This window comes from Agelaius tricolor, unplaced genomic scaffold (genome assembly GCF_023055355.1).
Source record: "Agelaius tricolor isolate 1412-34295 unplaced genomic scaffold, bAgeTri1.0.p SCAF_1, whole genome shotgun sequence".
NCBI lineage: Eukaryota > Metazoa > Chordata > Aves > Passeriformes > Icteridae > Agelaius > Agelaius tricolor.
Genome location: NW_027269261.1, coordinates 32,695,570 through 32,709,668, shown reverse-complemented (window position 1 = coordinate 32,709,668; position 14,099 = coordinate 32,695,570). Strand labels below are relative to the sequence as shown.

Below are 14,099 nucleotides of genomic sequence, written 5' to 3'. Positions count from 1 at the left end.
AAATATATAATGCTTTTATTCTGTGGCAGAAGAAGTGGTGATTTAAAGATAAGAGTCACAGATTTTATATACAGTTTTTCGGCAAATAGCTTGCAATATGCTCCAACTCATAAAATATTTAATTAATTTTAAAATGCAAGAGTTATTTTAGTTAGTTTTGTCATATGTACTTATTCAGATAATTTGTTGTATTTTACACTTTCCAAAATTTCACTTTCTATTTGGAAATATCAATGATGTAATGAGTCTGTTTGTTTTGGCACAGTTGTAAATCATATGTGTTAATGTGTTAATATTTATGATTTTTTAATCTTATATACACAAGAAGGATTTTTAATATACTTCTTTTCCTCATGTTTCTGCTACTAATCCTTAAGAACAGTGAAAAGTAGCAGTATGAATGCATTAATTACTGTGTGATTTCCAAACATTTTCCAAAATTGCCATAGTGGATCAGACTGCATGTTGCTTCTGCTAACAGCCATCCCAGATACTTGAGAGCAGGCTTGGGTTTACTGGGGGAACAAGAGGAGAGGCGCCTAAATGAGCTCAATGCTCCTCTATTACACATTTTAGACAACTGCAAGATAATCTACTTATGGATAAAATTATTTCTGATCTTGTAGAGGTTGCCTTATTCTTTAAAGACTGAAAGATTTACTTTCACTACCAAGTATCTAAATTACTGTTTCTGTATGTCTGCTTACAGCTTGAATCTGGAGGAGCTCTTTGTGATGGTGATTTCATATGTCTCCATGTTGTAAAAAGTATCTTGTTTTTTGGGGATTGATTTGTTGTTGGTTTGTTCTTTTTTATAAAATCAGTCATAGGGTGCTGCCTTTCAGAATTAGCCTTCAGTGATACAGTAACAATTCTCTATAAAGAATTATTTACATTCTTTACGATGCATTTCTACTCTATTAGTTGCATTTCTTTGATTTTTCTGTTTGTTATTGTTTTGAGGTCTTTTGTTTCTTGTTTTAAAGTTTTTTGATAGCTCTTCTGCAGCAAATATTGGCTATTTGACACACACAGTTGTAATGCTGTTTTAAGATTTCTTGACTTCTGTTTTGTCTTTTTTGTATGAAGAGGCATGATCTACTAGAAATTTATAGAAATTGGAATGATATATTCAGTAACCTTCAATTTCCTTATTGCTTATAATTTCTGTGGCTGAGTGCTGCTGTTATGTTGTCTCCATGTCTGCAGTTTAATATGAAGGTGTATTAAGGTCAAGATGCACTGCTTAAATTTCTTATTCCAGTTCTCTGGCACTGCTGGGAGAAGGGCTGTGGAATAAGTTGTTTTTGGGTACATGACATTGTTGACATTATGTTAAAAATTGCATAAACTTGACCAGCTTCTGTGTTTATATGATACCCTATAAGCATTGTTTTGTAATAAACAGTACTGTATAAACACTGCTGTGGTTTTTTGCATTGGCACAGTTCAGCTGTTAGGACTGTTTAATGGAATGAAATGAAGCTGGCAGGAGAAAGGCATTGAGGACTCTAAACAAAGATCATAAAGAAACTAAACTTGTCTTAATAAGATTAAGATGGTTCTAAATTGGAGACTTTAGACAGGTGGGGTAAAAGAGAGGGAATTGACTGAGCAAGCAGATGCTTAACACTTCTAACTGAGGCACTAGTGCCCATGTAGTACCTGTAGATAGTGTCTCTTCCTAAAGCTGAGGACGATATAAATGGCCTGGTAGAGGACATAGGAAAGGGTAAAAAAAGAAGTCATGATTGTTTGGAGCAGGTAATTGTCAAATTTTAATTTTGCTTTTAGCGGAGCAGTGCCTGGCAAGCCTGGAATTTCAGTGAGCTCAGGTGTGTGAGTCAGTGCTGCGGTTCTGAGTCAGGTTCTGAGAGTCCTTTAAGCATACTCTGGAAATAAAGTCTCAGAAACACATTCATATAGAGGTGCATCAAACAGACTGAAATGATGGTGTATGAAAGAGTTTATGTCTTAAGGATGCTTTTGGTTTCTGTCTCAGGTGTTAGAAGATAATGACTATGGCCGTGCAGTGGACTGGTGGGGATTAGGAGTTGTCATGTATGAGATGATGTGTGGAAGATTACCCTTCTACAACCAAGATCATGAGAAACTATTTGAACTGATATTAATGGAGGACATAAAATTTCCTCGAACTCTATCTGCAGATGCAAAATCGTTATTATCAGGTCTACTGATAAAGGATCCAAATAAACGGTAAGTGAAAATAATTGGCTACACAGGCATAATAAATGCTCTAATTGTGCTGGGTAATGTAAAAATGGGTCTGTGGTGCCTGGTCTTCCTGGCTGAATGAGCTGTCAATCACAGGACAGGGTTGTACACAGCCCTACAGTTTCAGATTTCCATTTTTTCAGTCCAGAAGTAATTTACAACATGAATTTAACCAGCAAAAGGAAGAAAAGCTTGTGGAAGACAAACTTTTTAAATCATTCACAGCAAACACAGGGATCTCTTCAGGTTAAGAGTGTGCACTGGAGCAAAGGGAAAGATCTCAATTGTTTTTCCCAGTATAACTTAACCCTGAGTTCACTGCAGTTTCTCATGGAGACTGTAGCACTTGTTCCTGGTGATGGTGATGGCAGGAGAGGTGCATAGGCAGCCACAGCTACATTTATTAGGGCACATAAATAAATCACATGTTAGACCATTAAACAAGTAATTTGTTAAAGAATACAACTGGAATGAAATTTAAAGGAGCAGTTTGAAAGCAAGTGTCACCCAGCTGCTGTCTGCCCTGCCTGTGGTGGGCTTTTCCCTCTGGAATAGTTGCTCAGGAGAGCCATTTTCCAGTGGCTCCAGTGCTGGACCAGCAGTGTCCAGTCTTCCGTGGCTCCAAAATCTCTGACTTTGTAAATCAGTGGGATTTGTCTGTAGGTACCTTTTTCCTCCCCAATATCTTTGTCATTCTTGTGAGGCTCTTGGCATGTTTTTGGGGCAGCAGATTTTGTCTGCCTGTTCTCTAGTCCTCCTTCAGCTGCTGCTTGTTCTCAAGAAGTTTTGAGTCGTGGGCATTGCCTGCAGGCACTCAGGGCAGGACTGGTTTCTCCAAGGGATTTGCCAGGATGCAGCCAAGTGGAGCAGGCAGGAGAGAAGAAGTGGTCAGCTTGTCTGCTCCAGCTCAACTTATCTGTGCAGGAATAGCAAACTGTGACCAGCCAGCCACATACAGGCAGAGTAGAGTAAAACTGTGTTTCTGTAGCAACTCCTAATGCTTTTGAACCTCCAAACAATCTGACCCATCAAATATATTAACCTTTAGAATTGGAAAGATGCTTCCTTGTAAATTATCTTTGCAGACAGTAGTGTTTATTACAGACTTATATTTAGAAGCTTATTTATATTCAAGTTCTTGTGCTAGTTAATGCTAAATAGGGGAGGAACAGAGATTAACACAACTCAGCCTTTTTGTGAGCAGCTAGAAGATATTGAGAGAAGTCTGGGGAATGAAGGCTAGCTGCCATGTTTTGCCAAGATGTAGAGAATTTTACAATGAGTAGTTGAGAAACAAGGAGGAATACAGCTTGAAAATTAGAATAACTTGACACTCAGTTATTGCAAGACTGACGTAGTAGTCCAGAATATTTTTGAAATCTGGCAGCAGGGTAATACCAAAACAGACTTTTTTCTTGGTTGTGGAAATTATTCCTCTGTACAATAAATGCTTTAGAAAGGAATTTATCTTGCTTAAATGCTTGCCTTTAGAATTTGTCTTTATATCTTTAGCAGTTCTTTTTAATGAAACACACACTGTTTTTGTCACTCTTCTTGTTAACATTTAGCACGTATGGTCTGCTTATTTAGTTAGGAGGAGCTTTTTTTCTGCTGCATCTTCCTTCTGTTAGGGCAGTAGGATCCCAAGTCTCAGGGAGAAGTTAGATGAGAGCTGAGCAGTCCTGAAGTCAATGTGCTGTTGAGAAAGACAGAGGTTCCCATCCTTGGATGTGGGGTTATTTCTCAACCAACAACAGCAGCTCAAGAGAGCTCACTCAGCTTGTCAAGTCAAAGTGGGCTTGCTAATGCAACAAGAAATGGCCAGTTCTCTCTTCTATTCTCATGTCAGGGTTAGTTTCTCTCTAGGTTAGGGAGCTGATTCTGCTCACAGTCATCAAGTGGGAATGATGCTGTAGATGCAAGTGAGAGAAGAGAGGTATGGTCTGGACACTCCTCTCTTGGCAGCAGTGACCCCTTCTGTGAGCTCAAACCACCTTGGGCAAGTTCACCCAAAGTAGGTGAAATTCACCTCCTATGATGATTCACCAGACAGAGTCTGGCTTTGGCAAGCTATGGGCCACAGTGAGTAGTGTGGTTATTTACAATGGCCTTTAAATAACCTTCTCAGCAGGCCTACAATTTATTAATTTATACTAATTGACTCAGATTGAGACTATTTTATGGTAATTGGTTAATTGTTACAGCACCCAGATGCAACAGCAGTGAACACTGTATAATAATGATGCACAAGTCATTACTGAGTCAGTGCCCGGCACGTCTTTGGCAAAATTTTATATCAGCATTATTGGGTTGGTTTGGATTTTAATAGTGCCAGGACATTAGCTGGGCTTTCAAGCAAACTAAACTTAAGTATGTTTTTAAAATTAATGAATTACTAAAAAAAGCTCATCATGGATGGTGACAAACACTGCAGTTGGAATAATCAAAAAGAACAGACCATGGCATGGGTACTTTCGCTATCACGAATTCTCTCGAGATTGCCAGAATTCATGTTAAACAGGTGAAATCTTCAAATTAGTTGTGTGAGAATTGTCCCCAGATAGTCAAAAAGAAATGGTCACTTTTCCAACCATAGCAATAATTTGATCTCCCTATAAAAGTTTAATATGTGTTTTTTTCCCTCACTCTCTTTAGACTTGGTGGAGGCCCAGATGATGCCAAGGAAATCATGCGTCACAGTTTCTTTGCTGGAGTAAACTGGCAAGATGTATATGATAAAAAGGTATGTCTTTGTATGGCATTGAATAATCTGGCTTCTGCAAGGTGGTTTCAATGATAGTCATAGACTGCTATTCTCTGCAGTTAGTAATTTTTTTTCTTTGCAACCTTTTTTGTGTTAATACAACTGAATAATTATTCTGAACAAGGTATACTTACCTAATCTTTGTGTTTTCAGTAATAATTTGTCAGTTCCCCAGAAGTAAATTTTGCAAACCAACCTAAACCTTTTATTATGTTAATGTCCAAATTTTTCCCTTTTCTTTTCTCTTCCTGGGCTTTCAAGAGAAAAGTACATGTATGACTCAAGATAATGGGAAAAATGTAATATAGTTTATCTTGAATTGTCATTTTATTTCTGCCTTCTAGTGAAAAGTTGTTTTATGAAGAAGGGAAATTAAGTGATTGTAGCAAAAGTATACTTTCTGATTGTTTGTGTATAAGAAGAAACCTTTTTCAAACTTAAAGAGCTATCTAAGAGAATTAAAATAGTGTTAAAACACTGAGCCAAAACAGCTTGTGGAGAAAGCAAGTGCTGGGAATTCAAATGGAAAAGTTTTCTCCAAACCCAGTCCTGTTCCTGTATTGATCAACACTTTGAGAATGATTTTAGAAAATGAATTTATCTTACTTGGGAATGAAACTCAATTCAACTTCAGTTGTTTTATATACAGAAACTGATTTTATCTCAGTATTTCTGTAAGAATTTACTTGTTGCTATAAACCCTTTCTATTTTGATAAAGACTTTTCTTTTTTCCCCAACTGTTTTACATTGTTAATCTGCCAGTTGAGCTGCGTAATTTTAAAAGATAGGTTTTTTTCTCCTTTTTTTCTTGCTTTGTTCAAATAAAAGGAAAATGGAAGACATACGACTGAGCAGAATATGTTTATGCTACAATGTCAATGATACAAACTGTTTTTTCAGTTGTTGTTGAACTGGAATTTTAAAAATGTGTGGTTGTTGGTGTGGTAACTTCTCTGACAAATACCGGAATTGAAATGAAAGCCTGTATATGATGATACAAAATATGGTACTCTGAAATTACTTGATACAAGTGTGATTTTTCCCTGGCAGTATCACAAGGTTTCAAGAAACTCTACAATAAATAATCAGAGCAAGTATATTAATCAGGTTACTTTATGAGCTCAACCACTGGTTGGTTCTGTAAGGACATTGTAGAGAAGCACTGTGAGGATAAAATCTAAAAATACAAGTTGAGGACCTTTCTGAAGTAAAAAAAAAACAAAAACCAACACTAAAATTAATAAGGTTGCAATGTACTAGGAGTGGGTGAGGGAAAAAAAAACCCTGTTACATTATTCTTGCTCCCTTGAAAAAGATTTCTTAATTATCTTACATTAGAAATAGAACTTTCAATTCTACACTTTGTTCAGCATCTTATTTAGTTAAGAATATATAGATTCTGTTAATTGCTTGTGCTTTGATTCTTTCCAAATGAGCATGGCAAATGTGTTTCAGTCAAGATCTTTTTTTGAGCTATTAAAATAAAAGGAGGCATTTTGCAGATTAAAAAAATATATATATAATTATATAAAAATATATAAATGCCAGCACTTTGGTTTTATGCTTGTGGAAGTAGATATTGGCTTATTGGAGTATCATAACTAGAGAAACTCTAGTTATTCTTTGTTTACTGTGGACACTCTTGCTTTGAGAAACTAAATTTGCCAGTGAAATATCAACTGAATTTCCTCAGTTGGACAGTTCACTTCAAGGGTCATAAGAATTGCTTCTGTGCAGCATTAGCACACAGTGTGTCCTTTATGGAAAAACAAGTCATGAAAATGACTTCTGACAGTCTGCTTTTCTGTTTAATTAAAAATAGTTTTGTTCCTATTTGTTCCTTGCAAAGCTGTTTGCCTGGTTAAAATATCCATTGTTCCTTCTGCACACACAGTCTTACACTCTGCAGACTTCAGAGCTGTGCTCTGAAATATAATCCTCAAACATAATAATAAGGTTAATGAACTTTCCTCAAATATGTTCATTAGAATGCTTACATGAATATTTTTGAGGTATTTTGGTATTCTAAAATAACTCGAAGAATCAAATAAATTTGATTTTTAAATAGGTTTATTCTAGGCTTGCCTCTGTTGCTGTTTGTTGTTGGATGTAGAGTCTTCAGCAGTAGGGTCACTTAATGAAATTGATAGTGGATATAATTATTTGCATAGTAAAAATATTTCACAGTAATTTTGCCTGAGTTTTAAGCACCATGGCACTATAATTTTCTGGCTGCATTTCAGGAGTGCGTTTCTGTTAGAAATGAAAGAACTGAAGTTCACTCTCAGAGTAATGGAAACCAAAAAATCATGTGGATTCTGAGTAGTTGCTGGGTGATAGCTTTGTACATGTGCACACTGTGCTCCTGTGCCTCTAATTTTATCTTTTTACTAGGTTATCACTTTCCTGGTGTGATTAGAAACAGAATTACATATCTCTAAACTATTTCATGTATTTCATGTGACAGACCACAGCTCTGTCAGGTCAAACAGATCCAAATGGTCAAATGGGATTATTCAGTTTCTGATACTGCTAGCTAGATAACCTAATTTGGTACTACATAATGATAAAAAAATATTGTATGGCACACTGGAGCAGAGAAGGTCGTTGCCTTTAAATGAAAAATGTATAGTAGTTAGCATTTGTGATCTGATGTATTTATTTTTGGCAGAAAAACCATGAGGGCATATGAAAGAGAGCAGCCTGTGCCAGGTTCTTCCTGTGATCATCTCAGCCCTGATGAGTTTTTATCTCTCTGCCTGAGTATGAGAAATTGAATAGTTTGGCAAACTCTGAAGACTTCAAAAGCCCATGTACTAAATAAAATACTTGTTTTATTTTTAGGTAGAATCAGGAAGCTGTTTGAAATTTTTCTGTTTCTCATGTAAGAATTGCTTTAGCAGATTTTTATTTGGGTAGCAGACATACACTAAAGTTGTCACATGATCTGTTTAGGGTCTTTCACTGAACAAAAAGCACTTGGGCATTACTTAAAAGGTCAAAATTTGGGTATGTGTTCAGGCTTGCAGCTTGAAGCACTCAGCAGCCTCATGGCAAAGGAGGTCCAGACCTTTTAGTGAAGTCTGGTTTTCCTCCTGCATATGATATGGATGAAAGATGGGAGAAACCATGTGGAAATTTGGGTTGAGATGCATGTTCTGATTTGTGGTGATACCTCCAATTGTCTCTGAAGAAAATTAGGAAGTGCCAGCAAATGAATCTGTTGGGATTCAAGGGAGCAGGGACAAATGGCAGCAGTGGTTGAAGGGGGAGCCTGGCTTTGATGCAGGAGGTGCTTTTGGAGGCACCTGTCCTGCTGTGAAGGCAGTGACTTCTGACAGCTGCAAGAAGCTGTTCCTCACCCTTCAGCTGTGGCTGCCTTGGTTTACTCAAGACACAAACCCAGCAAATGATGAAATCCCATGATCCAAGTCCTGGGTTCAGGCCTGGCAAAATCTGCAGTAAAACTATGATCTGAAATCACATTTAAGTACTTCTGTGTATCAGATTGTGCAGGGAGAGGGTGGGAGGTAAATAGGAAAGCACCACCATTTGGTTTTAGGTTGTTGCTAATTAAATCAAACTATTTTCAGACAATGATCTGCACTGCCACAAAACCTGCAGAAGTTACCCTCGTTGGTTGCTTTTGTGTTGCTGCCATGTGAAGTTGTAAAAAGATCAGACAACATCTAACCAATCTGATACCTTAAACTATATGGGCAGACCTAGATGTTGATTGCCACCCTTCTCCCAGCTGCTTGAATTTACAGGGAGGAGAGTATACATAAGCGTGTCTGATTTTGAAACTTATGTTGCTGGGGGTTTGTGGTTTCACTCTGTCCATGGTAACAGCATTGTGTCACTTGGGAAACAGTTTATCCATGGGTAAACCTCCCTGCTGAAGCCAGTTTTCCTGTGGACTTGTGTCCTTCCACTACTGAAATTCCAGCTCCTTGTCCTCCCCCTGCCCAGGACCACCACATGCAGGGTCTGTGGGGAATTCCCAATTCCCAGCTGTGCTGTGGCTGCTGCCTTTGGGGCCATGGATGGGGAGGAACCCATCCCTGCAGGAATGCTACTGACTGTCTTGAAGCACAGCTCAAATGACCTTCTTTCCCCCAGGCAGAAACTCTCATTTGAGGGGCATGGACAGATGTTCCTCCCATCTCTTCAGCACAACTCAGCTGCAGTCTGTTGGTTGATGGGATTCTTACAGTAGTGGAATGGCCTGAAGTGGTGTCAGGGGAGGTTTAGGGTGGTTATTAGGAAAAGGTTCTGCACCCAGAGGGTGGTTGGGCACTGGAGCAGCCTCCCAGGGATGTGGCCACAGCACCAGCCTGGCAGAGCTCAAGAAATCTTTGAACAGCACTCTCAGGCACATGGTGTGACACTTGGGAATGGGGAATGGTATGGTGCAGGGCTGGGACTTGTATGTGATGATCTTTGTGGGTCCCTTCCAAGTCAGCATATTCTGCAATTCTCTGAAAATTCCCTTTAAATTAAAAGGAGAAGAAAAATCAGATTGATGTTAAGCATCATACGTTTCATTTGGCAGATTGAGTGTATCATGGTTACTTTGAGGTAGCTTCAGCCACTTCATGTACTAAGACAAGTGATTCCTGGTAAATGATCTTTGAACAAATAGTGTTGCATGTTTTCTCTCATACTGAAGTATTTATGTAGTTGTTCACTAAGTGGGAGAAAGTTCAAGGTGTAGAATCAAGCCTGTGCATTTCCGTGTACCTACAACAAATACTGTGCCTGCCCCTTTCCTTCCTCTAGGAGATGAGTGTCAAATTTTCCAGGACTTGAACTGTGGAGAAACTGTGGCGTTTCTCACACACTGCTCTTGATGGATGCCAAATGGAAATGCCATTCACTGGAGATAATGAAGACACTAAGAATTTGGTATTGCTTCTGCTGTCATTTCATCAAGCCTTTGAAATGGCCAGGGCAGATTCAGCTTGACAGATGGATATGAAATTGGATTTTTGTCTTGAACACAAACTCTTAAAGTCACTTAACTCGCACTGAGTTTAGACTTTTATTTCTTTATTTGTACAGACACATGCATATCTATGCATATATGTGTGTGTAATGCATAAACCCAGAAAATCTGTATTTCTGCTCCATAGAGTAGATTGTCAGGAGGTGCAGTTCCCTGTCTGGTTGGAGAATTTTTCTGAACTGAGGCCACTAAAGAAAATTATCCCATACTAGAGTTTGGCAGCCATGACCAAGCATTGCAATTCTCTTGCAGACTGACAAGGCCTGTGCTTAACAAAGGCTTATCTTACTCCTTTTGGACACAGGTTACTGGATGTGCCTTCCACATCCCTCTTGGTCTTCATGCCAGAAATGAGGAATAGCTGTGCATGTGGATACTATTTCCTTGTGCACCAAATGTGGTATTTTTGGGATCCCCCTTTGTGGGAAGGAATGATGAATCTGACTCCATGTTCTTAGAATGCTAATTTATTATTTTGTGATATTATATTATGTTAAAGAATGCTATACTAAAACTATACTAAAGAATAGAGAAAGGATACTTACTGGAGGCTCAACAAGATACTAATGAAAAACTTGTGACTCTCTCCAGAGCCCTGACACAGCTGGACCACGATTAGTCATTAAATCAAAACAATTCACATGTTGGATAAACAATCTCCAACCATATTCCAAAACAGCAAAACACAGGAGAAGCAAATGAAATAATATTATTTTCCTTTTTCTCTGAGGCTTCTCAGCTTCCCAGGAGAGAAATCCTGGGCAAAGAGGATTTTTCAGAAAATATGATGGTGACACACCAAATGTGAAATGTTGCAGGCTGTAGAGTGGTATCTTCATGTTGTGGTCATCAGAGTGGTTGTTGATGTTGGGTGTCTCAATCTTTGTCATTAAACCTCAGCTTCAGTCTTCCTTGGGATGTATGTGGAAGCTTCTGGAGTGTCACTCTAAGGGTTTATCTCTGCAGCATTTGCACCTTATTTGTCTTTCTAATGGTTTCAGCTGAAATTTGTGGACATTTTGCTTTCTGTTTTTAAATGAAGTTTGACAACTAATGGACAAAGGAGAACACCCCTCCAGAAAGATGATTGCCAAGAATTTACTTGGGGAAGGGGAGGCATGCCTTTGGTGTTAGCTCAGGAGTCTGGGGTGGGATGTCCACAAGACTTTAGCCCCAGTTGGTTTGGTGAGGTAGAACTGATGGAAAGGAGCAATCCCCTGTTCTCTGTGCACACAGCTGTGTGGGAGGTGGAGGTGATGCTGTGAGGGAAAGAGGCAAAGTGTATGGGAAGATTGAAGAAACCTTTCTGCTACTTCTGTTCAGCTGTATCTGTGCTTCTTAACCTCAGCTGCTGCTTCCCCTTTTCCAAAGGTTTTAGGGGATGGTTGATGTACATAAGGCACAGCCTGGATAAAAGCCAGTGTATGCTGTTGTGGAGAGCCACATGGCTGGAGAGTTTGTTTTTGCAGTCAGTGAAGTTTCCAAATGGCTTTAATGTCCAGGATATGAAAGATACTGCTGTGAGATAGATGAATCCTAAAACACCATTGATATAAATTTGCATCAAGTCTCTCCCTTTTAGTTACAGCCTGGAGTTTCATGTCTTCTACTTGTTTCACTTCCCCAGACAGCTGAACTTCTCTCATCAGTGCAATTTCCATCAGCTGACTTATTGGATGTTATTGATGCAAGAGTTTTCTAGTAAGCCTAGCTGCTGAGCATTGAATCAAAGCACTAATTTAATGAGTTTTGTTGTAATGGTGCTTTTCATACCTGATTAAAATTACTGTAATTATTTGTTCCTTAAGAGTCACTTAGCACTGTGCTTCTCTTCCTAAAATAATGTTTTCAAAGTATTTTCCATAACCATTACTATTTCAGGCAGATGGAGAGAACAAGGGAACGATTTAAAGTCGTAGTGAGGCTTGTTCATCTCAGTGGATTCAAAAAAAAAAAAAACCAAAACCCAAATCCCCAGACAAACCAGTAGTTAGCCTGTAAGTTTTTGAGAAAGAAACTTGTCATCTAATGCATTTTCCTTTTCCTCTCCAGCAGCACACCCATACATATATGACTGCCTATAATGATCTTACCTTGCCATACTTTTTGTGTTTCATTAACTACTTCAACCTGACTCACAGTTGTTATAGACAACTATAGAGGGGGTTCACTCCTTCTCTTTGCAAAGCAGTTGTAGCATGAAAGGTCTCAGGTGTACTTCACAGCAGGAGTACTTTGTTGTACTGCAAATGTGTGCTGCACCATTGAAAAGACATTGCTTCTTGTCCTTGACTTGAGAAAAAAGAAAATTTTCCCTTGGCTTCTATTATCATTATTTTAAAATGAAAAGTTTTATTTTTCTATGAAATAGCATTTTCTGTTTCTGACCAGTAAAAAGCATTCCAATCAGAGAAGTAGTAAAATCGTTATAACCAGGTTATGGTATACATTTTTTTCATACTGAATTTATTGCTTAGATCTGTCAAAGCATTTTTTTTAAAGGATGTGATGGACACTTGGCCTTGACTAGAATACATTACTTGGTTTCCTGTAATCTTGTGTAGGCATTTTTGTTTGTTTGTTTGTGCGTTGTTTTTTGTGGGCTTTTTTCTGTGATTTTTTGGTTTGGTTCGGGTTGTTTTTTCTTTTTTTTTTTTTTTCTGTGTTTTTGCTTGGTGTTTTCAGCTTTTTGGGGTTTTTTTGAATGTTCTTTCCTCAGATAGAAAAATGGGAATAAAATGGCAGTGTGGGATGTTGCACTGGCATAAGTCTGTTTTTAGGAATTGTGTGGCTGCATTGCTGGAAAGATGTACAACTTTGGAAATCTGCTTTAATAGTGCAGAATTGTTCGGGATAGCCTGGGTGCATATAAAAATACTTTTCAAAAAGTGAAGGAATCTGTGCAATAAAATAGAATACTTTGTTTATAAACATTGGATGAAACTTGATTTATACCTGGAAAATTCTTCTCATGTTGTGCTTATATATGTTAGCTCCTTAAGGATTTATTCTGCAACTTTTACTACGAAATACCTCCCTGCTGTTGCATGTTTTCCATACAGGACAATGTAAGGGAAAGCTGAGCTTAGTTTTGTAAAAGTATCAATCAGATTTATTGTACTCTGTTAAGTATATGAAGTGATAGATTTGGTTTTGCTTAATAATTGCTTGCACTGTTACTGAAGATCTGGATCAGATAAAATCAGTCTTGGTATGTACAGATCATCTGTGCATCTAGAGCATAGAACTTGGGAAGAGGAGGGAGGGAGTTAGCAGCAGCTCCTCCTTTGCTGTGGGGCAAATGACCAAGTAAATTGTTTGGTGTTAGTGTTCTGGAGCTGAGGAGAGAGAGAACGTGAAACTGGTGAAAACCCCATGCCAGGTGATAATATCAGTGAGCCAGGATATAACCTGTTGTATTGAAAGGAAAATCAATTACACTTATTCTCAGGGCATATGAGAAGATAGCACCAAGGGGCTCCCAGGTACAAACAAGAACATTGTCACATCACATACACACACACACACACACACACAACTTGCAGTGTCATACATACAAAACTGCTGTACTGTTTTTGGACTGGCAGCATGCAGTGTGATATTCCATCCTCAGTGTGCCTTCCAGTAAAAATTGATCAGCAGTTCTTTTGGTAGAGAAGGTGGATACTGAAGCTGGGTCAAAAGAGGGGCAAGGGAGTCCTGCCTGCAGGCTGAGGGCGGCTGCCAGTGATTTGCTGTTGGGAAATCCCACACTGTGCTGTGAAAGCAGTAGGCAGGTTTAGATACAGCAACTCCCTTAAGCCTCATCTGGCCTTTTTTCAAATGTAAAATTTATTTTCATATCATGTAATATCTTTCAATGATAAGCTCAGATGAAGGCCTTCCCACTGAAAATAAAACCCCCAAACCATGCTTATTATGCTGTGTAGTCTTTTTCTTCTTAGCTGTTTATATCACCCAGTTGTGGTGAAGTATCTTGAGATGCCTTTGCCTGACAGCTATGTGGGTAATTAAATTGGCCTGAAGAGTTTCTAGGTAATTATCTTTATGCAGCTCAATTTATCTGCAAGTCATGTGAGAGTGATACTTGG

The 14,099-nt window shown here is 38.4% G+C and overlaps 1 protein-coding gene across 2 annotated transcripts in view; it reads left to right on the top strand.

The window, feature by feature from the left end:
* AKT3 (AKT serine/threonine kinase 3) overlaps positions 1 to 14,099 on the top strand; it is a 152,441-nt gene that overhangs the window by 128,651 nt on the left and 9,691 nt on the right. For both annotated transcript variants that reach the window (XM_071429005.1, XM_071428995.1), the window contains exons 11-12: positions 2,003 to 2,217; positions 4,891 to 4,978. In XM_071429005.1, the coding sequence (XP_071285106.1) occupies positions 2,003 to 2,217; positions 4,891 to 4,978 (303 nt within the window). The remainder of the gene's footprint in view (positions 1 to 2,002; positions 2,218 to 4,890; positions 4,979 to 14,099) is intronic.